The sequence below is a fragment of the Portunus trituberculatus genome, chromosome 15, assembly GCF_017591435.1.
Source record: "Portunus trituberculatus isolate SZX2019 chromosome 15, ASM1759143v1, whole genome shotgun sequence".
Lineage (NCBI taxonomy): Eukaryota > Metazoa > Arthropoda > Malacostraca > Decapoda > Portunidae > Portunus > Portunus trituberculatus.
The window spans coordinates 749,168-775,116 of record NC_059269.1 but is presented as its reverse complement, the minus strand read 5'-3'; the positions used below and the strand labels follow the sequence as shown (position 1 = coordinate 775,116).

Below are 25,949 nucleotides of genomic sequence, written 5' to 3'. Positions count from 1 at the left end.
TCTAGAAATTGTCCTGTTTAATATGTGAAGTTGAGACTTCCCATACACATATCTTTTCCCTGATGCTCACTAACCTAGCTTACGATCAGTACCTCTACCTACCCTAACAGCACGCATCATTATATTATTGTTGATATTGTTATTATCACCAGTATTACTACTTTAAAAATTAATTTTCATAAAAATGAGAGCAATCAAACCTGTGAGGCTGTGATGCATGTCTATGAATATCAGCTGATTGGTTGGAACCCTGACTCAACGCCATCCAACGGTGAGTAACAGCAAGTTCATGATCATAAAGTTGATAGTGAAGGAAGAGAAAAAAACAAGAGTTGCTTGTGAAGAAAAAATAAATAAAAAAATAACCTATGAAAAAAATATGTGTCTGGCAGCAGCATGAAGAGTGCACAGAAAGGTAAATTAGGAGGAGATAGTAGACATCAACTGAAACTATAATTTGTTCCCAGCAAGATCTAATAGCACTAGTTCACAGAGGTGCTGTGAACTTTCCATTAAAGCTGGCTGTGATCTCACTGACAAATGTTTCCCTTTGTGTATCACAACACAAGGGGTCAGTCACAGTCTGCCCTCTAAAGACAACTCTCCTACTTCACTCAAAACTACATGCACTTACCACACACACACTCTTCACTTCAAATTCAAAATTAAGAAATGGCAACTCCAAATCCAGCCTTGTAGTCCTCTTCAAGGGAGGGGATCAAAAAATGTCCCCAGGTCAGACTCCTCTTTTAATGACGATCCTAAATGGTTTGACTACTCCCTCAACTTTTTTTTCATTAACTTCTGCAACATTCATGGTCTTAGATCTAATTTTCAACCTGTGGAACACCACCTCTCCTCTACTAAACCTCGTCTTTTTTCCTCACCGAAACACAGGTGTCTGAGGCAACTGACAGAAGCCCCTTTTCTGTTCCCTCCTACTTTCTCTATTCTCATTTTCGTTCCAAAGCTGGAAGTTGCATCTACATACGCAACGACTAAACTTGCTCCCATGCCCTCATACCTTTCCTTTTTGCTGGAAGTTTGCCTACATTCAGCCAATTCCTAAAAAGAGTGACCATTCTAATCCCTCAAACTACTGTCCTATAGCTTTAAACTCTTGCTTGTATAGTTTTTAAATCTATCCTGAATAGGAAGGTTCTTAACCCCTTCAATACGGTGAGGCCTATGTAGGCGTCATGAAGCGCCAGTAGCAAATACGGTGACACCTACGTAGACGTCATATTTCTTTTCTGAGCTTTCTTCAGTTCAGTTGTCCCGTATAATGTGTTGGATACCAACTATACATGCCGTATCCTGTCTTTGAAATCCTAGTGCTCCTCCCACCATCCTTGTCTCCACCAATCACTAAAGATAAGCTACATGCATCCCGCCTTGTGTTTAAAATTACCCAATGGCATAGAATGTTCCCATCTCTCTCTCTCTCTCTCTCTCTCTCTCTCTCTCTCTCTCTCTCTCTCTCTCCCTCTCCCTTTCCTCTCTCACCATCTCCCTATTCTCCCTCCCCATCTCCCTTCCCTCCATCCCCCTCTCCCTCTCGAAGGATAAGTTACATGCATCCCGCCTTGTAACATTCGTGAAAACACACACACACACACACACACACACACACACACACACACACACACACACACACACACAGAAGGAAAAGACGGATTAAGCAGTGGGAAAGTTACAAAAGAGCAAGAAATGAATATGTGTTGATTAGAAGAGAAGAAAGAAAGAAACAAGAAAAGGATATAATTGATAAATGTAAAGACCAACCAAGGCTTTTTTACAGACATGTGAACAACAACATCAAAAATAGAGAAAGTATTGAAAGTTTAGAAGTAAATGGAGTATGCAGTGAGGATCCCAGGGAAATGGCAGAGGCTATGAATGGATGCTTTCGGAAGGTATTCACAAAGGAGACTGCTTTTGACAAACCACTGGTAATGGAACAGAAAGGGATTATGAAGGAGTTTCAAGTAACTGTGGAGGAGATCAAGAATATGATGGGGAGTTTAGAAGTGAGAAAAGCTGTGGGACCTGATGGGGTATCAGGATGGATTTTAAGAGAATGCAGGAGCAACTGGCAGAAAAAGTTTGTGAAGTAATTGATGCCTCATTAAGGGAAGGTGTAGTGCCCCAAGACTGGAAAAGAGCTAACATTGTCCCAATTTATAAATCAGGTAACAAGAGAGACCCATTGAACTATAGACCAGTGTCACTTACAAGTGTGGTAGCTAAGATGTGTGAGAGGGTGGTGAAGAATAGATGGACAGACTTCTTGGAGAAAATGACATACTTTGTGAGTGTCAATTTGGTTTTAGAAAAGGGTGTTCTGCACGACAAACCTGATATGTTACTATTCGAGGGTGATAGATGTAATACAGGAAAGAGATGGTTGGGCTGATGGAATATATCTGGATTTAAAAAAGGCCTTTGATAAGGTACCACACCGGAGACTGATCTGGAAACTTGAAATGGTAGGAGTGCATGGCAGTTTACTAAAATGGATGGAAGACTTTTTGGTAGGAAGAGAAATGAGAACAATAATTAAGGACAGACCATCAGAATGGGGCTTGGTGGAGAGTGGAGTTCCACAGGGATCAGTGTTGGCACCAGTAATGTTCGCGGTCTACATAAATGACATGGTGGATGGGGTGTCCAGTTATGTGAGCCTATTTGCAGACGATGCAAAATTGTTAAGAAAAGTGAGATGTGACAAAGATTGCGAACTACTCCAGGAAGACTTGGACAGAATATGGAAATGGAGCTGTACATGGCAAATGGAGTTCAACACGACAAAATGCAAGAAATTAGAGTTTGGCAAGAGTGAAAGAAGAATCAGGAGTATGTACAAGATAGGAAATGAAGACATAAAAACCAGTCATGAAGAAAAAGACCTTGGGGTGACAATTACCAATGACCTATCGCCAGAGAGACATAAACAAAATAATTGGAGAAGTATTGAACTTATTGAGGAACATAAGAGTGGCGTTCGTATATTTAGATGAAAAAATGATGAAGAAAATAATTACTGCAATGATAAGACCGAGGCTTGAATATGCAACAATACAGTGGGCTCCGAACTTAAAGAAACACATAAGGAAACTAGAGAAAGTACAGAGGGATGCAACAAAAATGGTGCCTGACTTAAGAGATTTGACTTATGAAGACAGACTGAACAGAATGCAACTTCCGACCCTGGAAAACAGAAGAGAAAGGGAGACCTGATAGCAATATACAGAGTGATGATTGGCATGGAAAAATGGATAGGGAAGATGTGTATGTGGAATGAAAGAATGTCGAGAGGGCATGGGAAAAACTAAAATGGCCACTTATAGGAGAGATGTGAAAAAATATAGCTTCCCTCATAGAAGGGTGGAAGCATGGAATAGTTTAGACGTGGAAGTGGTCAACGCAAGGAATATTCATGATTTTAAGAAAAAGCTGGACATTAGTAGATATGGAGACGGGACAGTACGAGCATAGCTCTTTTCCTGTATGTTACAATTAGGTAAATACACACGAGACGCAGCAGAGGAAGGACGCGATACCGTCGCTCCCGAGAATCAGCTGATCTTCACTACCTTTGTTTGGGTTTACAGTGGCCTGGGCGATAAGTGTGGACTCATTTTTTTTTTTTTCATGAATACAGTGTTAAATAATAATGAGTGAGAAAGATATTCCATCTAAATGCAGGTATGTGACAAGGGAAAGAATGAAAGCTGATGATGACAATGTTGGTGAGGAGGAGGAGAATTTGAAGGCTTTGATACGGCGCAAACTTCACTATTTGATAGAGTCTTAACTATCGAACGTAAATTAGATAAATTGATAAAGGAGAGTATGGGAATGAAAGAGAATGAAGAACAGGATAAAGAGCTCCAGAAATTGAAAGAAAGGATAAAAAGAGTGGAAGAAAACGAAACTAGGCTAAGAACCGAAAATGAAGAATTAAAAGTCCAAATAGCGAACTATAAGAAATTGATGGAAGAAGGACTCGGTAAAGCCGAGAAAGAAAAAGAAAAGCTAAAAGATCTAGTTAACAAAGAAGAAGAAAGAGTACAAGACGTGATTAAAAAAGAAGTACAAGCATGGAGAATCCAAGATAAGAAAGACAAGGAATCATTTCAAGAAGTATTTCAAGAACAGTTAAAAGAAAGAGATGAAAATATGACAAGCAAAATGATAGGAGTCCTCAAGAAAAAGAAAATTTAGTAAGAGAAATTGCGGAAAAAAGAAGAGTGTAATTATTTTTGGACTGAAAGAAAAAATGTTAAATATAGACCAAGAAGGGAAAAAGACGAAATGAAATCAGTAAAAGACCTACTAAAACATCTGAATGACGAGGATAGACAGAACTTAGAAGAGGAAGTAGAAGAAATCCATAGAATGGGACCATATCAAGAAGGAACAGTGAGACCAATTAAGATATTACTAAAATCACAAGCAGCAGCAGAAGTACTATATAGAAAAACGAAACTCAGAGAAACAGAAGGTTGCAAAGATATATATATAAAGAAAAATAGAAACGAGGAGGAAAGGAAGAGACACAATGAACTGGTGGCAGAAGCAAGAGAAAAAAATAATGAAAGGTCAGAGGAGGAGAAGAAGGCATTTTTTTGGAGAATTATAGGAGACAGGATAAGGAAATGGTATATAAAAGAGAAAGAAGAGAAAAGAATGGAGCAAGTTTAACTAAAATGATAAGAACAAGAGATTAAAAATGATGTATACAAACATAGATGGGATTTTATCTAGTAAATTAGAATTAAGAGATTACATAAAGAAAGAAGAACCAGATATTGTATGCCTGGTGGAAACAAAGTTAAATGAGGCAATAAAAATAGACATAGATAAAAGGTATAATATATGGAGGAGAGACAGAGTGGGTAAAGGAGGAGGAGGAGTCATGATGATGTTAAGGAAGGAGATAGTGGTAAATCAAGTGGAGTTTGGGGAAGGAAAATCAGAAATACTGTATGTTAAGATGCATATTAACAAAAAGGAGTTAACAATCATTGGAACATATGTGCCACCAAAACAAACTCATGGACTAACCAAGAATATAGAGACATGATAGATGACACAATAAGGAGTCTTACAAGAATCATTAAGGAAAGGAGAAAAGTGATATTGATAGGAGATTTCAACTGTAAGGAGGTAGACTGGGAAAATTATGAAAGTGGTATGGGGGAAGATGCCTGGGAGATAGATTCCTGAACCTAATGATAGATAATTTGATGGTCCAAAGAGTAAAGGAAAACACAAGATTCAGAGGAAACGATGAGCCGGCAAGATTAGACCTAGTTTTACAAGGGATATACCAATTAACGATGATATAAGATACAAGTGCCCATTGGGAAAGAGTGACCATGTAATATTAGAGATGGATATAGAAGAAGGAAAGGAAGATAGAGATGAATCATACAAAGGAGACCGATTAAATTACAGAAAGGCTGATATTGAGAATCTCAAGAACTATTTTAAAACGTAAACTGGGAGGAGATGGAAAACTCATTAACGGTTCAAGAGAAATATAACTTATTTTTGGAAATATACAAAACTGGGGTCAGGAATATGTTCCGAAATATAGACCTAAAGAAGAAGGAAAGAAAGATTGGTTTAATGCAAGATGTGCTAGGGCAAAGGAGAAACGAGATGGAGCATGGAAAAGGTGGAGAAGAAACAGAAATCCAGAAAATAAGGAAAACTTCAAAACAGCAAGAAATGAATATGCTAAGGTGAGAAAGGAAGAAGAAAAGAACTATGAAAAGGACATTGTCGAAAAATGTAAGGAACAACCAAAATTGTTCTACAGATTCATAAATGGAAAAATAAGACAAAAAGAAACAATAGAAAGGTTAAAAGGAGAAAACGGAATGGTGGAAGACCCAAAAGTATGGCAGAACTGTTAAATAGTAAATTTCATGAGGTCTTTACTAAGGAATCCAAATTTGAAAGACCACAGGGTAATAGAGACTGTCTATATGAAAGAGATTAAAGTAACCAAGCTTGAAATAAAAAGTTGATGACGGAATTGGATGAGGAAAAGGCAATGGGACCGGATGAAGTCTCAGGCAGAATACTGAAAGAATGTAGGGAAGAACTAGCAAGTCCAATATACAACATCATAAAATGCTCAATAGAAAATGGAACAGTGCCAGTGGAGTGGAAAAGAGCTGAGGTGGTTCCCATATATAAGAGCGGAAGGAAGGAAGAACCTTTAAATTACAGGCCGGTATCACTAACTAGTGTAATATGCAAGATGTGTGAAAAAGTAATAAAGAAGCAATGGATCGAGTTTCTTGAAGACAACAAAATATTATCAAATAGCCAATTTGGTTTTAGAAAAGGTCGGTCATGTGTGACAAATTTATTGAGTTTCTACTCTAGAATAGTTGATAAAGTACAAGAGAGAGGATGGGTTGACTGTATTTATTTAGATCTAAAAAAGGCTTTTGATAAAGTGCCACATGAAAGATTACTATGGAAGTTAGAGGAGAAGGGTGGCTTAAAAGGAAGCACATTGAGATGGATGAAGAATTACTTAAGGGGGAGAGAAATAAGGACGATAGTTAAAGATATGAAGTCCAAGTGGAGAACAGTAGACAGCGGAGTGCCACAGGGGTCAGTATTGGCACCAATACTTTTCTCGTATATATAAATGACATGCCAGAGGAGTGAACAGCTACATAAATCTGTTTGCGGACGATGCGAAACTGTGCAGAGTCATTAAACAAAAGAGGATTGTGAAATACTACAGGAAGACTTAAACAAGATCTGGAAATGGAGCAAAAATGGGAGATGGAATTCAATGTGGACAAAAGCCATGTCATGGAAATGGGAAAAAGTGAAAGACGACCAGTGGGAATCTATAAGATGGGAGATGGAGTAGAACTAGAAAAAGTAAAAAGGAAAAGGACTTGGGAGTGACAATGGAAGAAAATAATCAACCGGTTAGCCATATTGATAGAATTTTCAGAGGCGTATAATTTGCTAAGGAATATTGGAGTAGCATTTCACTATATGGACAAGGAAATGATGAAGAAATTGATAAGTACTAAAATAAGACCTAGATTGGAATATGCAGGAGTTGTGTGGACTCCCCATAAAAGAAACACATAAGAAAATTAGAGACTACAAAAATGGCTACAAGAATGGTTCCAGAATTTAAAGGGATGGCATATGAGGAGAGACTAAAGGCAATGGATCTACCAACCTTGGAGCAGAGAAGAGAGAGGGATCTGATACAAGTTTATAAATTGATTAACGGAATGGATGAAGTGGATAATGAGAAACTGATCCTGAGAGAAGAATATGACTTTAGAAGCACAAGATCGCATAGTAAGAAACTAAGGAAGGGACGATGTCTGAGAGATGTTAAAAATTTAGTTTCCGCAAAGATGTGTTGAGACTTGGAAAAGTTTGAGTGAGGAAGTGGTATCAGCAAAGAGTGTACATAGTTTTAAAGAAAAATTGGATAAGTGTAGATATGGAGACGGGACCACACGAGCATAAAGCCCAGGCCCTGTAAAACTACAACTAGGTAAATACACACACACACACACACACACACACACACACACACACACACACACACACAAAACAAAAATTTTCTAATCTCTCTCTCTCTCTCTCTCTCTTTTCCCCTCTTGCTCTCGAAAGATAAGCTACTTGCGTCTCGCTTGTGTCTATAATATTAGCAAATGTCTCTCTCTCTTTCTCCGAAGAGAGAAGTGTCCACTTTCCTCTTCGAAGGCGATATAGTGACTAAAAATAGCAGCACAATACACAAAGGCGACAAGTATGACAAGCTTGAAGAGCTTCCCGTGCGGGGTGGCACTACCACCCGTATATCATACAGGCGGGCTTTTTTAACATCCGGCACGAAGGGGTTAACTCTTAAAGTACGGGGAGCTGATTTACTTTCCGTCTGTTACAGCGGGGAAAATCATACCTGTCGAAAATACTAGAAATATTTTTTCTTTATAAAAGCATATTTCTTTGTGTTATTCTGAGTACAACGATGTTGTTTTCAACATGTTATGACCTTTGAGAGCAAAGTTACTGCATATCAAAAAATTCTCCCCGAACCCATGGCAGAACACACCGCTAAGAAATACCTCTCAAGCTCCAATAACACAGCGATCTCTCTCTCTCTCTCTCTCTCTCTCTCTCTCCTTTCAGGCATTTGAATTTGATGTAAAAGGAAGAACTTTTGCACTTTCATGTCAAGAAAAATGCAAACTTAGATATATGAAATGATGAGCAAAACAGGAAAAGAAAAAGAAACCACATATTACAAGTATTGTAGATTTCTATAATAATTGGAATCTGGCAACTCTTATTAGCAATGGGATTCACGTGACTTGGCCGACAAACATAGTCCTGTAGAGGCATCCATGGGTGACACACACCAGGGCATTGCTCGAGGGGAGTACGTGAGGAGGTTTATGAACGTCAATGTGAGGGTTGGTCTCTGTCTCCCAGATCACTACCAGAATCTCTAATGGAATCTTCACTTTCTTCTGTCTCAATAAAAAAAAATCAGTCTTCATTTTCATCAGTCCTCAACGTCATTACCAAGTAACACTGACATAACATCACTTGGAGTACTGTTTCCTCCCTCCGGGTCACAGAGGTTGCCAAATGTCACCCTGAAATGGGAAAAGATGACCTATTGTGACGGAACATATGTCTCAAGGCTCGAGGAGGCGAGCGAGAAAAGATTCCAGATACCTCCGCTTGCCACAGGACCAATAGTGAGGGGGAGAGATTCAAACATTTAGCGTGGGAAAAATCATGATTCCTGGAACAATTCCCGCTTCTCTGCATGCGACGCTACAATCATCCCGAAACGATCACCGTACGTTAAGGGTTAAGAAGGCTGGTGAGACCATATCTTCCTTGCAAGCTAAAAGAACCACCCGAACTCGTGACTCTGCAATGGATAAAATGGAAAGCCTCATGGAAATGTGGCACAGTAATACTCCATTTAACGAACGTTCGTCTAACGAATTTCTGGTTTAACGTACTATAAAAAAGTTAGACCAAAAAGTCCACACAACGTGCAACCACATCCGTTTTAGCGAATTTCTGGGTTTGAATTTGCCGGGATACGGACCGAACACAGCAGCTTTGATATGATAGGTTGGCTCCCCGCCTCTGTCTCTAGCGCTCCTGGAGCTGGATCCAAGAAACTTTAATGTCAGAGCAACCTCCTGCCACGAAATGGCATCCATGAACGCTTGGAGGGACGGTGATGAGGTTGCTCTCAGGTTTCTGGGAACACCATCTCTCGAGGTGGTGCTACCGTCTTATATGTGTATTTATGTCCACAAAACAACATTTCTATTAGTTTTTTACCAACCTTGCTCGAAGAAATGATTGTTTTGTAATGCATAAAATGAAATCTTACATGAAATACCAAAAAAATAAAGCAGAGATGAGATTGGCCACAGACGAAGTGGAGACTCACGGCGACTCGACCACTTCTTCTTGCGACTCTTTTAGCTTCCATGGTGCTTTGACCACAATATCTATGTTTTCACTCCTCTATTCCCTGCTGTAATGGATATCATATCTTAGTATTCATATACGCTCATGCCATGAGAATAACTTGGACTCCGTGGCACTGAGTGATAGTGAATTACTAATGAAATACCGCGGTATTTCATTAGTAATTCACTATCACTCAGTGCCACGGAGAGTTATCATGGCATGAGCGTATATGAATACTAAGATATGATATCCATTATCACAGGCAATAGAGGAGTGAAAACAAATATCATGATCAAAGCACCACGCAGGCTAAAAGGGTCACAAGAAGAAGAAGAAGCGGCCGAGTCGCAGCGAGTCTCCGCCTCATCTGTGGCCGATCTCAGCTCTGCTTTATTTTTTGGTATTTCATGCAAGATTTCACTATATGCATTACAAAACAATCCTTTCTTGGGGGCAAGGTTTGTAAAAAGCTAATAGAAATGTTATTTTGTGAACATAAATGCACATATAAGACGGTTTCTGGGAACACCACCTCGAGAGGTGGTGTTCCCAGAAACCTGAGAGCAACCTGGTTACCGTCCCTCCAAGCGTTCATGGATGCCATTTCGCGGCAGGAGGTTGCTTTGACGTTGTTAAATTTCTTGGATCCAGCTCTTGGTGCTAGTATTGGCTGCCTCTTTCTCACTCTCTCCCGCTCTGCAGTACAAAGAGGTTGACCTGTATTTCTGCTCTGCTTAACACATTACCCACATTAGTGCAATACGCTAGACTCTGCCTCATCACAGCGAACTTTGATCCGCTCCTGCACAAATTACAATGGAGCTATCAGTGGGAGAATTTTTACGTAGCTCCTCTAACTTCCAATGACTCATATGACATCATAAAAATAGTGGTACATCGGTGGCCCAATACACTGTGATACGTATGTATAATTTTTTTTTAACCCATGTGGTATGTTGGGGACCAGCCCAGAACCCATCCCCTCTATTTCCATTATTTCCTATGGGAAATACATCCGCTTAATGAATTTTCGCTCTAAGAACAGCTTTGACATCCCCTATCCTGTTCATTAAGCGGAGTAATGTTGTACATAAGTTTTGTATGCGGTACCATGATGCGCCCTTTGTTTACATTCAGCAAGTTGCCAGCTAACGTCTTTCCCACTCCACTTTTCCTCCCTTCATAAATTTAAGATCATCAACATTATAAAGTTATTTACATACTCGTACATACATTAGTGTACATTATAATGACTTAGTCTTAAATTAAACTGCTTAAATCTTTAACTTCATAATTTTTACTTTCATTAAACCTTTTACTACACTATGATGCACTCTCACTTTGTTTACTCTCAATGGAAGTTTAAGTCTTGGGTCTAACTTGTTATAATTGGTTTGCTTAACGAAAATTCATGCAACAAACAGTTTTTTTAAGAAAGTAACCCGTTCATTAAGCGGGGGTTGCCTGTACACACATTACTTCAGGTATGGTGGTGTAGTGAAGCTCTGCAGTAAATAGTTGCTGTAATGGTGAGCAAGCTGATTCACAGATGCTTGTTGTGGTAAGGAGCAAGACATTTAGAAAAAGCATTAACCCCTTCAACACAATGACACATATTTTGTGTCATCAGGGTGCTTGTGACATATCTGATGACACACATACCGGGTCGTGGCTGCTTTCAGATAAGATGGTGTGTTTTCTTTCCTGGATACTGTATGAGATCTTTCAGAATGTTGATTGTATATAATACGATGGCACACTTGACTTTCATCATTATTACAAAGGTGTATGACTCTCCTATACCTGGATAAGTATTGATGTGTCATGCTGGAGATAATTATATTTTATTTGTTTATTTTTTTTATACCAATAGATTTCTTTACCATAAAAAATTGAAATTTTCTCTTGCTTGTCATCTTCAAAAAATGGCCTTAACACACTCCCTGCAAAACAACCCACCAGTGGGTCATCAGTCACTATCCAGTGTTGCGATGCAACCCACTAGTGGGTCATACAACAGTTTTCACATACATCACATTTTAATAATACTATTAATAGAAATTGGATTTTATAGTAATATTGCAATAAATAGTATGTGTAGAAGAGCATAATAAACACTGATAGATAAATAATATGAAGCTTACTTAATTTTTAGTGTTATGAAAATTATATGAAAACTAGTCTTCTTGTTTCTATATTTTGTTTCTAATATATGTGAAAAAAAACTATATTATCTTGCATTTTTTTCCTTCAGAAGAACATAAAACTTTTCTATAACAAATCATTCAAACAGTTATCACAATTGGACTTTCCTTAACAAGCTTCAATGATTTTTATATATTTCTTGATATTATTTAGATGAATTGTAAACAAAAACAGCTGCCATTGGTGATCCTTTTGAATTGCATATATAAATAAACTTAAGTGAAGAAACAAAACATTATAAAGAAAAATATCTGCAATAAAAATTAACTAAAAATACTTTTTTTTTTCTTTTTCTAATACATGTAAAATAACTAGATTATCTTGCATTTTCCCTCATAAAAACATAAAACGTTTCCATAACAAATAATCCAAACAGAGATATCAAAATGTGGAGTTTTCAGAACTAATCCACCAGATGTCACTGCTGCTACATGTTCCCTGCTGACATGAGCTAAATTATTGTTGCATTAAATCCCAGGCACATACAGATGCATAGAACATTGAGAACCTTGAGAATGGCAGTGACAATCTCTCTCTCTCTCTCTCTCTCTCTCTCTCTCTCTCTCTCATGCAGATTATAATAGCACTTGTAATGTTTCTTTTATTTATGTAACATGTGTTTTATTACTTTAGGCAACAGCTGTATTCACATATAATATTCCAAGTTTTAGATGGATTTTAGGGGTCCCATACAAAGGTCTTGGAATGCACTGCTATTTTTTGTATTTATTCTTAAGTCTGCAATACAATGAATTGCATTATTGGATTTTCAGGAACCAATTACAATTATATATCAGGGAATACTTGTATCAATTGAAATATGAAAATGTCTGAGTTTCCCAGAGGACTTTTATATAGAAAATCCATGCAACATCTCAGTCTATGAGAGTAATATTTGTAATTGAGACAATACACACATCTAAAAAACTTAATTTGAAGTCAGACATGGAGAGAGAGAGACATCACAAAGCCACAAGGAGCCACACACTCACCTCAGGAGGCTTCATGCTGAGCACCTTGGTGATGCGTCCTTGCATAATGAGAAAATGTGGATTGTTGACATTGAGCTGCACAGATCGGAAGAAATCCTGCACACGACTATTCTGTACTGTGCTGCCATTGATCATGTATTTGTTGCGTCCACCAATGACAACCTGCAATGCCACCAAGATCAGGTGTGTTACTTATCTTATGTTTGTTCCGTTTATTTTCCAAGTTGTGTTGGAAAGACACAAAAACATCAATGCAAGGGATTGTGGAAAATGAGAGAAATTTTCTCACAGAATAGGAGAAAGGTTTTAGCTGTGATGCATATCTTCTTTTAAATACTATGTGAAAAAAAGATGTATTATGTTTAGAAAATAAGGCCTTGTATAGAGCATTATGGAAGAAGGAAAAGTGAAAGCAGGGATATAACTAACACTATTTAGTAAATGGTGATACAAATCTTTCAATCAAGATTCTTAGTGAGCAAGAAACTGAGAAAACCTCATGTAAAGGAAGGAAAACTTATGAACAAGAGACAGCTTTTCTTGAAACCTTCCTTTGTCAACAAATGGAGGTATTGCATTGTATTGAGAGACAAAGCACAAATAATTAGTAAATTAGGTGTCAGACATTTAACTCTATTTCATCCTGTGTAAAAATCAACAAATAAATTCAGTTAAAATCTTCACCTGCCGGGTAATGGTGACCTCTGAGTAGTGGTCATAACCAATTGGACTTTGCTTCTTGTCTGTGTTGTCAAAGGTGATGGAGACTGTTGCCTTGGTAACACCTGCCTGTCCATTCTTGTACACCAATTCCTGCAGATTTGTGGCACGAACCTGCAAAGCATCAAGCATTCTCAAACACGGGTGCTTGCTTCTATCAGGCACTGGCATCCTTCCACTCTCTCCTGTATCTAACTCTTACACCCAAGCCTCAAATCTCACAAGACCAATGAAGCAGAGACTCTCTCCTCTCAAGTGTATTCTCCTTCCAGCCTATTTCCCTTACCCTCCTCCAACTCTCATCATCCAGGAAGCTAACATTAATACTAGGACAAGCACATGAATCAACCACACCACTAATTTGCCCTCCCTCTTTGCTCAATTATTAAGACCTGATTCTAACAAAATTCATGATTATAAATGGTCTCAGTCCAAATAAATTATCTGTGACACCAACAAAGGAACATGGAAGAGGTGAATAAAACACACACACACACAAACGTAGACTGGGAGGAGATGGAAAACTCAGAGACAATGCAAGACAAATATAACTTATTTTTGGAAATATACAAAACAGTAGTCAGGGAATATGTCCCAAAATATAGACCAAAAGAAGAAGGAAAGAAAGATTGGTTTAATGCAAGGTGTGCTAGGGCAAAGGAGAAAAGAGATGGAGCATGGAAAAGGTGGAGGAGAAATAGGAATCCAACAAATAAGGAAAACTTCAAGGCAGCGAGAAATGAATATGTTAAGGTGAGGAAGGAAGAGGAAAAGAACTTGAAAAGATATTGTCGAAAAATGTAAGGAGCAACCAAAATTGTTCTAGATTCATAAATGGAAAAATTAGGCAAAAGAAACAATAGAAAGGTTAAAAGGAGAGAACGGATGGTGGAAGACCCAAAAGTATGGCAGAACTATTAAATAAAAATTCCAGGAGGTCTTTACTAAAGAATCCAAATTTGAGAGGCCACAGGGTAATAGAGAGACAATCTATATGAAAGAGATTAAAGTAACCAAGCTTGAAATAAAAGAGTTAATGAAGGAACTGGATGAAGAGAAGGCAATGGGACCGGATGAAGTCTCAGGCAGAATACTGAAAGAATGTAGGGAAGAACTAGCAAGTCCTATATACATCATAAAATGCTCAATAGAAAATGGAACAGTGCCAGTAGAATGGAAAAGAGCTGAGGTGGTTCCCATATATATGAGCGGAAGGAAAGAAGAACCTTTAAATTACAGACCGGTATCACTAACTAGTGTAATATGCAAGATGTGTGAAAGAATAATAAAGAAACAATGGATCGAGTTCCTTGAAGACAACAAATTAATATCAAATAGCCAATTTGGTTTTAGAAAAAGATGGTCTTGTGTAACTAATTTATTGAGTTTCTATTCTAGAATAGTTGATAGAGTACAAGAGAGAGAGGGATGGGTTGACTGCATCTATTTGGATTTAAAAAAGGCGTTTGACAAAGTGCCACACGCAAGATTACTGTGGAAGTTAGAGGAGAAGGGTGGCTTAAAAGGAAGCACATTGAGATGGATAGAAAATTATTTGAGGGGGAGAGAAATAAGGACGGTAGTTAAAGATATGAAGTCCAAGTGGAGAGCAGTAGAAAGCGGAGTGCCACAGGGGTCAGTATTGGCACCAGTACTTTTCCTCATTTATATTAACGACATGCCAGAAGGAGTGAACAGCTACATAAATTTGTTTGCGGATGATACGAAACTGTGCAGAGTTATAAAGCAAAAGGAGGATTGTGAAATACTGCAAGAAGACCTAAATAAGATCTGGGAATGGAGTAAGAAGTGGGAAATGGAATTCAATGTGAATAAAAGCCATGTCATAGAAATGGGAAAGAATGAAAGACGACCTGTGGGAATCTATAAGATGGGAGATGGAGTAGAACTGGAGAAAGTCAAAAAGGAAAAGGACTTAAAAGTGACGATGGAAGAAAACAATCAACCAGTAAGCCATATTGATAGAATTTTTAGAGAAACATAATTTGCTGAGGAATACTGGAGTAGCATTTCACTACATGGACAAAGAAATGATGAAGAAATTGATAAGTACTATAATAAGACCCAGATTGGAATATGCAGGAGTAGTGTGGACCCCTCATAAAAAGAAACACATAAGGAAATTGGAGAGGCTACAAAAAATGGCTACAAGAATGGTCCCAGAACTTGAAGGGATGACATATGAGGAGAGACTAAAGGCTATGGATCTACCAACCTTGGAACAAAGAAGGGAGAGAGGAGACCTGATACAAGTCTATAAATTGATCAACGGAATGGACCAAGTGGATAATGAGAAACTGATCCTGAGAGAAAAATATGACATCGGAAGCACAAGATCGCATAGTAAAAAGCTGAGAAAGGAAAGATGTCTGAGAGATATTAAAAAATATAGTTTCCCGCAGAGATGTATTGAGACGTGGAACAGTTTAGATGAAGAAGTAGTGTCTGCAACGAGTGTGCATACTTTTAAAGTAAGATTGGATAAGTGTAGATATGGAGACGGGGCCACACAAGCATAAAGCCCAGGCCCTGTAAAACTATAACTAGGTAAATACACACACACACACACACACACACACACACACACACACACACACACACACACACACACACACAAATATGTGCACCAACCTGGCTTAGATTAGTAATACCGAGGAGAAAGCAGATGGAGTCCAAAATATTAGACTTGCCAGATCCATTGAGTCCTGTGATGGCATTGAAGAGAGGATCAAAACCATTGATTTCTGTCCGCTGTCCATAACTCTTGAATCCATCAATGACCACTGACTTGATATACATCTTGGTAAGCCTGTACAAGTGGGAGACACATACACACATAGGATACATATATATATATATATATATATATATATATATATATATATATATTCATACATATACTGTATTTCATGGCTCATAACTCACAAGACTCATATGATGCACCCACTTTTGGAAGACATTACAAAGGGGAAAAAAAAAAAAATAAATATATGAGCAGATTTAAACTCTGAATAAGAAGTGAAGGATTTCACATGATATCTAAAGACTCACATGCATTTAGATCATTATTAGATCCCAACATTTTGCATTTGAAAACTTTGATCTTTGCCAGTAGGCTGCTGTGACTTGTGAGATGTAAACATGTACCTGGCATACAGCATTGACAGTGACTGTGAGTGTCAGAGACTACAGGGATAATGATCAGAATTTTTTTATCACCATCTTTTAACATGTATGCAAGGTAGGAATTTTAAAAGATAAGTACAATTTTAATTATATGAGCATGTTTTACCTCAAGGAGTAACCAGGGATGTGGAGTCAGATTTTCAAAAGTCCAACTACGACTCTGACTCCGACTCCAGTAAATTTAAATGTTGCGACTCCGACTCCGACTCCGACTCCAGGAAATTTGAAGGTTGTGACTGCGATTCCAATTCCATTTTTTTTTTTTTATACAGTACAACGATATAGTCTATTTTTTTTTACATGAGGGATGGTGGCCAAGGGAAAAGACTACGCAAAAAGCCCGCTAGTTGCCATACCCAAAAAAGACGAAAGTTAAGAGAATCAATACTTACATATTTTCAAGTCAATCCATAATAAAAGTGTACTTGACGATTATATAATTATCATAAATTAATAAAAATTATCTTTATATGTAGTGCTTGATTGGACACATCCTCCACAAAGTCAATTTCTCCCAATTTGTAGGAATCTCCAATCTCCACGAAGTGGAATCTTTACTTTATCTTGGAATCGAAAATTTATCACGTAAAGGAGTCGGAGTCACTCATAATTTTACTGACTCCGACTTCGACTCTGACTCCAATTCCGACTCCGACTCCGACCATAAGTAGCCGACTCCTCGACTCCGACTCCATACCCCTGGGAGTATCGGCATCACACTAAAGAACACAGTGAAGCTTGTCTGTGTCAAGATCAAGGTCACTCACACTGACCGCATTTGTTGTGGTTCATACAATGCATGGTGCACGGTCACTTGGCAAATTCTTCCTGACTGGTGGTGTTCTATGTGAACTACTAATAAGTATGACCTTTTATATATTGTTATCTTGAAAGAAAGAGTTGTTTTGAGGTGTAATAACTATCATCAGTTTGTTTACAGCTGCAAAGATACCTGGGGTTTGATTGTTGAGCCTCTGTTGCCACCAACCAGTCTCAATACTGAACCATGGTCTCATACAACACAGGGTAATTTCCTGAGACATTTCATGGAGAAAAGGCACATCTTATGAGCCATCAAATACAGTAGTACACTTGACCCTCGAAACAGCACGACCCTGTCCGTAGATTGCAAAAGTCCGTTCTTTGCAAAAGTACGTAAAAAACTGTATAAAATCTACGTAAAATACGTAAAATTTTCTATGTTTGATTGACCGTTAGATGATTTCACTTTTATGATATTCAATTCTTACTACTGCACTTCTCCTAGACTATGGCACATATACCACTAGTGTTACGTGAAGGCCTTCCATGTGATACATGAGCACTTTCAGGATTACAAGTATATGCATTTTTTTGTTAAATCAAATTCATTGATTTCTCAGAAAAATTATTGCCTTACAAAAGATTATCTGGCATCGATCAGCTGGTAGAGAAGAAATAGATGCATCCCTCGCATTAAATTGAGCTGTGTTCCTTGTTGTTAGTACATTGTGTGTTCTACTTGTGAATAAATTGATATTTGCTGAAATTGAGTTTTCTGGAACCAGGTGGTACATGGGGACTGTATGGGACCTCCAAGTGGTACTTGTTCAGGAAAAGGCTGGAAACCACTGTCCTAGGCAGTCACTTATATTTTGTTTATACATATTCTGAGTAGCTACATACACACTCATTCAGTTTGTAGTTTTTTGTGGTTCACTTTTACACAGATGTTATTGGAACCTATCTATTTTTACTATGTGGGAAATCTCACTTTTATCATAAGAAAATCTGCCATTTCAATTGATAAAATATATGCTAAATAATGACGTATGTTGAGGAAATATCCAGACATATTGATGGGTGGCACACAATTAGCTAGAGTCTTACCAGTATTTTAATCATTGGTGAAATGCCCTACAAATAGGGCTGGCGATTTTTTTATTTTATTTATTTATTTTTTTTTTTTATTTAAATCAGATTTACACTGCTGGTCAGAGCAGAAGGCGTGAAAGGGACCACCACTTCCACTGTGACCAAATTTCATTCATCCCTTCTTAACTCCTAAACATACAGCATTCGCTGTACATCGCTATCTGTGCTGGGTGGGGTATGTGAAAGGAGTGTGTGGAGATATGTGAAAGGCGACATGGGATAAGAGTGTTGCCGTGCAGTTTCAAAACCTTGCTTCAGTCATGATTACCTTAACAGTAGGCAAGCAGCAGTTTGTGTTTCAGTACAAAGATTGGGACTTAGGTAAGTGGTGTAGAGTACTTTGGTCAGATGAGGCAATCTTTCACATAACAGACCAGATAAACCATGTGTACCGCAGACCTCTCCCACCAATGATATGAAATTTCATATAGTAGCTGCAATATTTTTCGTTAACATAACGTAAATTGCCAACTTTCTTTGGTACTGAAAGAAAAACTTTATTTCACCAGAAGGACTTTGTGACACTTGAAATTTAGATACTTTTGTTGTTATATCAAGTTCTTTGTTGTGATAATTTCTAAAGAACAATAGTAATGTTGCTAATGTAAGCAAGGCTGGGGTGAAAAATGAGAATCCCTAGATACAGCAGGGCTACATAATACCATTTAAACATGTTGTCTGAGTATCAATCTTGAAACTGGCAGCACTACCATAGTATAGACATCCCGTCACTATTAGCTCTCAGCTCTCACAGTTTGTGGGATGCCAACAGTCACCAGAATTAAGCTAAATATACACTGTTGCCAATCTAACAAAAAAACCCTCTCTCTCTCAAATCTAATTATAGCTGAGTGTAATCATGACTTCTAAATACACAGTCCGGCATCCTCATCATGATATTCTGTAGCCTGACAAGGGAGAGCAAAAATGATATCTGTTATACTGTTAGGATTTTAAAGTTTTATATATTATAGTGCTCAAATATGTAAAAGTGTACCTAACAGATAAAATTTGCTACCCATTAAGACATTGTACCATATTTAATCAGTTTTTCTTTTTATAAATAATCACCACAATATGTGATTCTAAGCATAATGTGCTCATAATCATGCACAAAAAGAAAAAATAATCATAATCAAAAACAGCAAAACTCAAGTAATCATAATCAGAAAAATGAAAAACAAGTAATCATAATTCAGTCACAATGAAATAAGTGTTCCAGACCATAATCAACATCAAATCCTAATCATTTTCCATAATCATGGCCAAGTCTGTCACTGACACACACTAGTTAAGCTGTGTTCATCCGTGTGTGCATACGTCACATCCGTCACACGGGTGCAATGCTGATCACGGTGATTGTTTCTTGTCTTTGTGAATGCAGCCTTCTTTATTTCTTAGCATTGTCAGTTAGCTTAGGCTAGTTTATTTTGGTTAGTTATATCAGGTTTAAGAAATAGTTTGCCATTTTTAAGGAATACAGGCAGATTTATAATCAATAAATGTCAGGAATGGTCTGTCGAGTCGAAACTCCTAAGACAGACGGTTTTAATTAAAAATTATATGCAGTGAGAGCAGAAAAATAGCTTTACATAATATCTAATCTAGTTACGGAGTAATCCTATTTCAGTGTAAAGTTAACTTGCATACAAGGAGCTGTCACCAACGTAGAAACCTAATTAATACATTCTATAGCCTGATTGAGACACCATATATACAAGCATTGAATAACAAAATATGAAAAGAAAAGAAAAAAAGTAATAATAACCACAAAGCACAGATACAAGTTTATGCTAAATTTTGTTCAATCAAAATATGTTTCATTATTTTGTTTTTGTATGCTTGTGTGTTGACCAAGAAGTTTGATCTCATTTGGCATGTTGTTATACAAGTTCGGGCTGTTACATAATGACACTATTCTTATACAATGTAGTTCTAAAGGTAGGGCATCTTAAACTTACATTATTTCTGCGGGTATCGGGAATTGGGTTGGGTTAACTTTAATCTGAGGAAAATGTCAGTCAGCAGTGCGTTGCCTTGCCTTGTTACCTTGACTAGGTGGTGTTAGTTTGGTTAACAAGGTAGGGTTAGGTTAGGGTGGACTGGGTTTTTTTGGTTAGGTCACATTAGATCAGGTTTGGTTAGACTGTGTTTGGATTGGTTGTTGTGTGGTTAGGTTAGGTTAAATCAAGTTAAGTTGGCAAGGTCCTAATATACAGGTTCCTCTCACTCTCCTTGTTTCTTGGCTCCCCCTTCACTGCTCTTCCACCGAGCTGACTTGATGTCATGTATTTTTTTTATTTATTTATTTTTTTTTTTATGTAAGAGGGAGAACTACCAAGGGCAGAAAAATGAATATTTGAAAAAAAAAAAAAAGGCACACTTGAATTGTAATCTCCATAAAAGAATCAAAAGAATTAGTCAAAATTCAGGGACAAATGTATCAACACCACCCTCTTAAAAGAAGTGAACTCACAGGAAGATAGAAATACAGAAGCAGGCAGGGAGTTTCAGAGTCTACCAGTGAAAGGTATGAATGATTGAGAATACTGGTTAACTCTTGTCTTAGAAGGTTGGACAGAGTAAGGGTGAGAGGAAAAAGAAAGCCTAGTGCAGCGAGACCACAGGAGGGGAGGCATGTATTTAGCAAGATCAATGAAGCCACGCTATTGGTCAACAGGGGAAAGAGGGAGAAAAAGAGATGACAAATGGAGGAAATAGGAATAAAACAAGAAGTAATAAAGAAGGGAATGGGAGGAAATCATAATAAAATACAAGAGAAAGAAAAATGAACAACAAATAGATGATAATGAATAAGGGAATCGGGAAAATGAGAATGAATATTATCCCCTTCTATTTACTGTTTTATTACCATTTCCTCCTATTCTCATACTCATCACCATATTCTCATTCAAATTTCCTCCTATTCCCTTATTCATTATCATCCTCATTCCAATTTTTTCTTCCATCAGTTGTTTTATTACCATTTCCTCCTATTCCCTTATTCATTATCCATTTTTCTTTTATCTGCTGTTTTATTCCCATTTCCTCCTATTCCCTTATTCATTATCTATTTTTCTTCTATCTGCTGTTTTATTCCCATTTCCTCCTATTCCCTTATTCACGTCATATTTTTCATTCCTTTTTCTTCCTATTCGTTGCCTGACATGGCATGGCTTCATATGTCACGTCAAATTAGCTGCGTGAAAGAGCAGCAAAGTGGGGAGCCTGGAAACGAGGAGTGAGAAGGACACGTATATTAGGACATTGCCATTAAGTTATGATAGGTTAGGTTAGGTTAGATCAGATTTGGGATAACCTAACTAATGGCAGCAAGTACTCTCCACACGCACCACTGATACGTCTCCCTCAGAACTCTTTTGACCAACAGCATGGTGAGGTGACATTTGTATAGTTACAGTTATCTTATTTTCCAGTCCCATATCATGTCAGCTGAGTGAAAGCTGCAAAGGGGGAGCTGGGAAACAAGAAGAGCTGGAGGGATGACTTTATTAGGACAGTGCCATTGGGTTAAGTTAGGATGCTAGCAAACAAATCAAGATAGCCATCAAACCAAGAAGAGCAGGGCCATCTATTTTTTTTTTATTTTTTTAACACATTTCCAGGAGAGGACACACTTACGCTGCGTGCTATCCTGCGACACATAAGCATTGGCCTCGGAGGGAGCTAAGGTGACTCCGGTAAATTTGCAGTTTCAACCAATATAGCCTATCTTATATTTCTTTCCTTATGTCTAACAAGCTCGAGGACCTCCTGAGAAACCTAACCTAACCTAACCAGTAAATTTGCAGTTTTAACTAATATACCCTACCTTATATTTCCTTTTCCTTATGTCTAACAAGCTTGGGGACATCCTGGGAAAGTGGGGTTTTAGGCTGGGGAAACAAAACCTAACCTAAATTCTGTCCTAAGTTATTATTCATTCCCTTTAGGATAAAATGGGGTTAGAAATGCTCATAAACCTAACCTAAATTTTGTCCTGAAGTTATTTTTCATTTCTGATGGCATGGAATAAGGTTAGAAATGGTGGTAGAAGTGTGATCTGGACCGTGAGAGTGTGTCTAGTTACGTGTGGTGTATTGGTTCAAACTGCAACAATTCCACCTAACCTAACCTTATTATCAATTTCCAATAGGGTAAAATGGGGTTAGAAATGCTCGTAGACCTAACCTAAATTCTGTCTTGAAGTTATTAATCATTTCCATTAGGGTAAAATAGGGTTAGAAATGCTAGTAGACCTAACTTAACCTAAATTTTGTCTTGAAGGTATTATTAATTTCTGATTGGGTAAAATGGGGTTAGAAATGCCGATCTGGACCGTGAGAATGTGTCTAGTTACGTGTGGTGTATTGGTTCAAACTGCAATAATTCCACCTAACCTAACCTTATTACTCATTTTCGATAGGGTAAAGCAAGGTTAGAAATGGTGGTAGAGGTGTGATCTAAACCGTGAGAACGTGTCTAGTTACGTGAGGTGTGTTGGTTTAAATTGCATTAATTCCGTGACTCCATATCATCATACCGGTGAACATGCACACACAAGTGACAGGAGAAGTAGGAGACAGAAGAGGTAAGGGAGGTGCGGAGGAGTTCGCGGGGTGACAAAGGTTGAGGGAGCGAGGGCGGTAAGGTTATATGATCAAGAATAGTTTGTGGGAGAAGTTTCAGATTGGCATTAGGAAGATGAAAGTAGCCATGGTGGTTGTCAGCGGGTGAAGAGTGAGGCACCAGAAGGCAAAGTAGCCCAGGAAGTGACAGACAAGGGTGAGCGTGACGATGCAGCAGCAGCAGCAGCAGCAGTACAGAGCTTGCCCACTGCCCCTGTCTCTCCCTCCTGCCACTCTGTCTGCACGCCTCTTACCTAACCTGTCTACTTACTCAATCTTTGAAGCTTCCGAGTACTTACTGATTCCTCAAAGGTACTGAAGAGTCAACAACGGGTACCCAGGTTTCCAAATGTTGTTGTTATAGAGGCTGTCAGTGTTTAAACGTTCACACAATCAGTAGCGCGCCAAAACTTGTCAGGCGAGCATCTGTGTCGGCTAAATGGCTATCTCTTCATTTATTCTCGGCTGAGAAAATAAATTCATTAGCCAGATCACTATATCCATGCTTATTTATAAAAACACATTAAATCACTGACTTGCGAAATGTACACGAAATTAAATTTGGTTTTGTAAAGAGGTTTCTGTGGCGGAATTTTCAAAACTAAAAGTTGTCTGAAAGAGTTTATTGGTCTTCGGTACTGGACGGTTTGGCTGAAGAGGGGGAAAAGTTTCCTGCCTACCATTCTTTCTCATTTTCCCTTCCGTGACAGAAAAGTTCAGAGTTTTTAGGTGCTGGGAGTGGTACAAGCCCTTCATTCCACGAATTTCTCTTGTCCTTCTTTGAACTGTCTGCAAATATCTAACATTCCACATATAACCAATATTCCAAACAGAGGATGCATATTCTAGTAATGGACGTACATGAGTAGTAAAAATGTGAATAATAAAAGAAGCATCCCAGTTTAAAGCAGACATGATAATATATTGGTTGCAATTCAAGTTTATTACCAATACACACACCTAAGTCTGTAGATGATCGCTACATTGTTCAGCAAATAGCAAACATCATAACCAACCCTGGACGAAAAAGTATTATTCGCAGTAAATATTTAGGCAATTTACACTTAATTGGAAAGACTTAGTACAAGTCCCCAAGATTCATATAGTTGCAAAAAAGTTTATATTCCCTTAGCAATTTTTTCACAGCAGTCATGATGTATAAAAAGAGATGAATAGCCAAAGACAGAGATACATGTAGATAGATAGACATAGATGGATCGACTGATAGTCAGATAGACAGACAGACAGATACGCAGACAAATAAATAAATAAATAGACAGATAGACAGACACACTACTTATATACTTGGTTGTCTTGGAGATATGCTCAACATTCTTTAAGTTTTTCCTTATTTCTAATCCTTCTGCTTGTGGTGTTATTCTTCTCCGTTGGATTCCTTCATTCACAATTTCATATCTGTATTTTGCCCTATTTCTCCAATCCCTCTTCAGGTTCCTCAAGGTAGAAGTACCTGTGGTATTTTGCCTCTGCACAAATGGGGAGACCTGAGGAGGTATTATGTATATGCTGATTTACCCTGTTTCTGTGTCAGAGACTGCTCTCTGTGTGCTGAACGCATAACAGAGGTGATAGTGTCTGGCGTGGAGGCATACATTCCTTATTCTTTTTCTCAACCTAAACTTCTAAGCCTTGGTTTAACACAGCCTGTTCTCATGCTTTGTGACACAAAAACATCTGCAATAGCTTTACTTCTTCATCTTTCCCTCCTTTATTTCATCCTGATGGCACCACTGCCATCTCATCTGTCTCTGTCTCTCCACTATCTCTTCTGTCTATAAAAAAATTCTTTGACCATCTAACTTCTAAAGTGGAGTAGGTACATTCAGTCCCTCTATCCTTTCATGGAGATCTCCATCCTTGTAGATTTCAATGTTCACCACCAGCTTTGGCTTTCCTCTCCCTTCACTGATCCTCCTAGTGAACTAGCTTTCAACTTTGCTATCCTCCATGACCTACAGCAACTGGTGCAACATCCTACTCGTATTTCTGACCGTCTCAGAGACATGCTCAACATTCTTGATCTTTTCCTCACCTCCAATCCTTCTGCTTATGCTGTTATGCTATCTTCTCCGTTGGGCTCCTCCGGTCACTACCTCATTACTGTATCTTGCCCTATTTCTCCAGTTCCTCTTTAGGATTTCCTGAAGCTGAGGTACCTCTGGCGTTTAGCCTTTGCCAGTTGGGGGAACCTGAGGAGGTATTATGCTGATTTTCCCTGGAATGATTATTGTTTCCGTGTCAGCAATCCAACTGTCTCCTGAACGCATAACAGAGGTGATACTGTCTGACATGGAGGCATACATTCTTCATTCTTTTTCTTAACCTAAACCTTCTCAGCCTTGGTTTGACACACACTGTTCTCGTGGTATACATGATGGAGAGGTTCCCCACAAAAGGTACTTGACCCTTCCATCTCCTGAATCTCATGCACTTTATATTCCTGCCAGGAATCATGCCAAGTCTGTTCTTCAACTTGCCAAACACTCCTTCATAAATAGAAAATGTCAAAATATTTCAAACTCCAACTCCCCTTGTGACTTCTGGCATCTGGCCAAAAACATCTCCAATAACTTCACTTCATCATTCCCTCCTTTATTCTATCCTGATGGCACTTCTTCCTAGAAAAGGGTGACCATTCTAATCCCTCAAACTACTGTTCTATAGTGAAGTGACAGTGGTGTTCTTCAGGGTTCTGTCTTGTTACTGACTCTCTTCCTATTATTCATCAATGATCATCTGAACCAAACCT

At 38.2% G+C, this 25,949-nt stretch overlaps 1 protein-coding gene across 1 annotated transcript in view; it reads right to left on the bottom strand.

The window, feature by feature from the left end:
* LOC123503943 (structural maintenance of chromosomes protein 2-like) overlaps positions 1–23,584 on the bottom strand; it is a 230,003-nt gene extending 206,419 nt beyond the window's left edge. Inside the window, exons 1-4 of the mRNA XM_045254068.1 lie at positions 23,451–23,584; positions 16,083–16,260; positions 13,395–13,544; positions 12,711–12,872 (exon numbers count right to left, since the gene is read on the bottom strand). Of these exons, the coding sequence (XP_045110003.1) occupies positions 12,711–12,872; positions 13,395–13,544; positions 16,083–16,250 (480 nt within the window). The 5' untranslated portion in view covers positions 16,251–16,260; positions 23,451–23,584. The remainder of the gene's footprint in view (positions 1–12,710; positions 12,873–13,394; positions 13,545–16,082; positions 16,261–23,450) is intronic.
* Between the last annotated feature and the right edge of the window lie 2,365 nt (positions 23,585–25,949).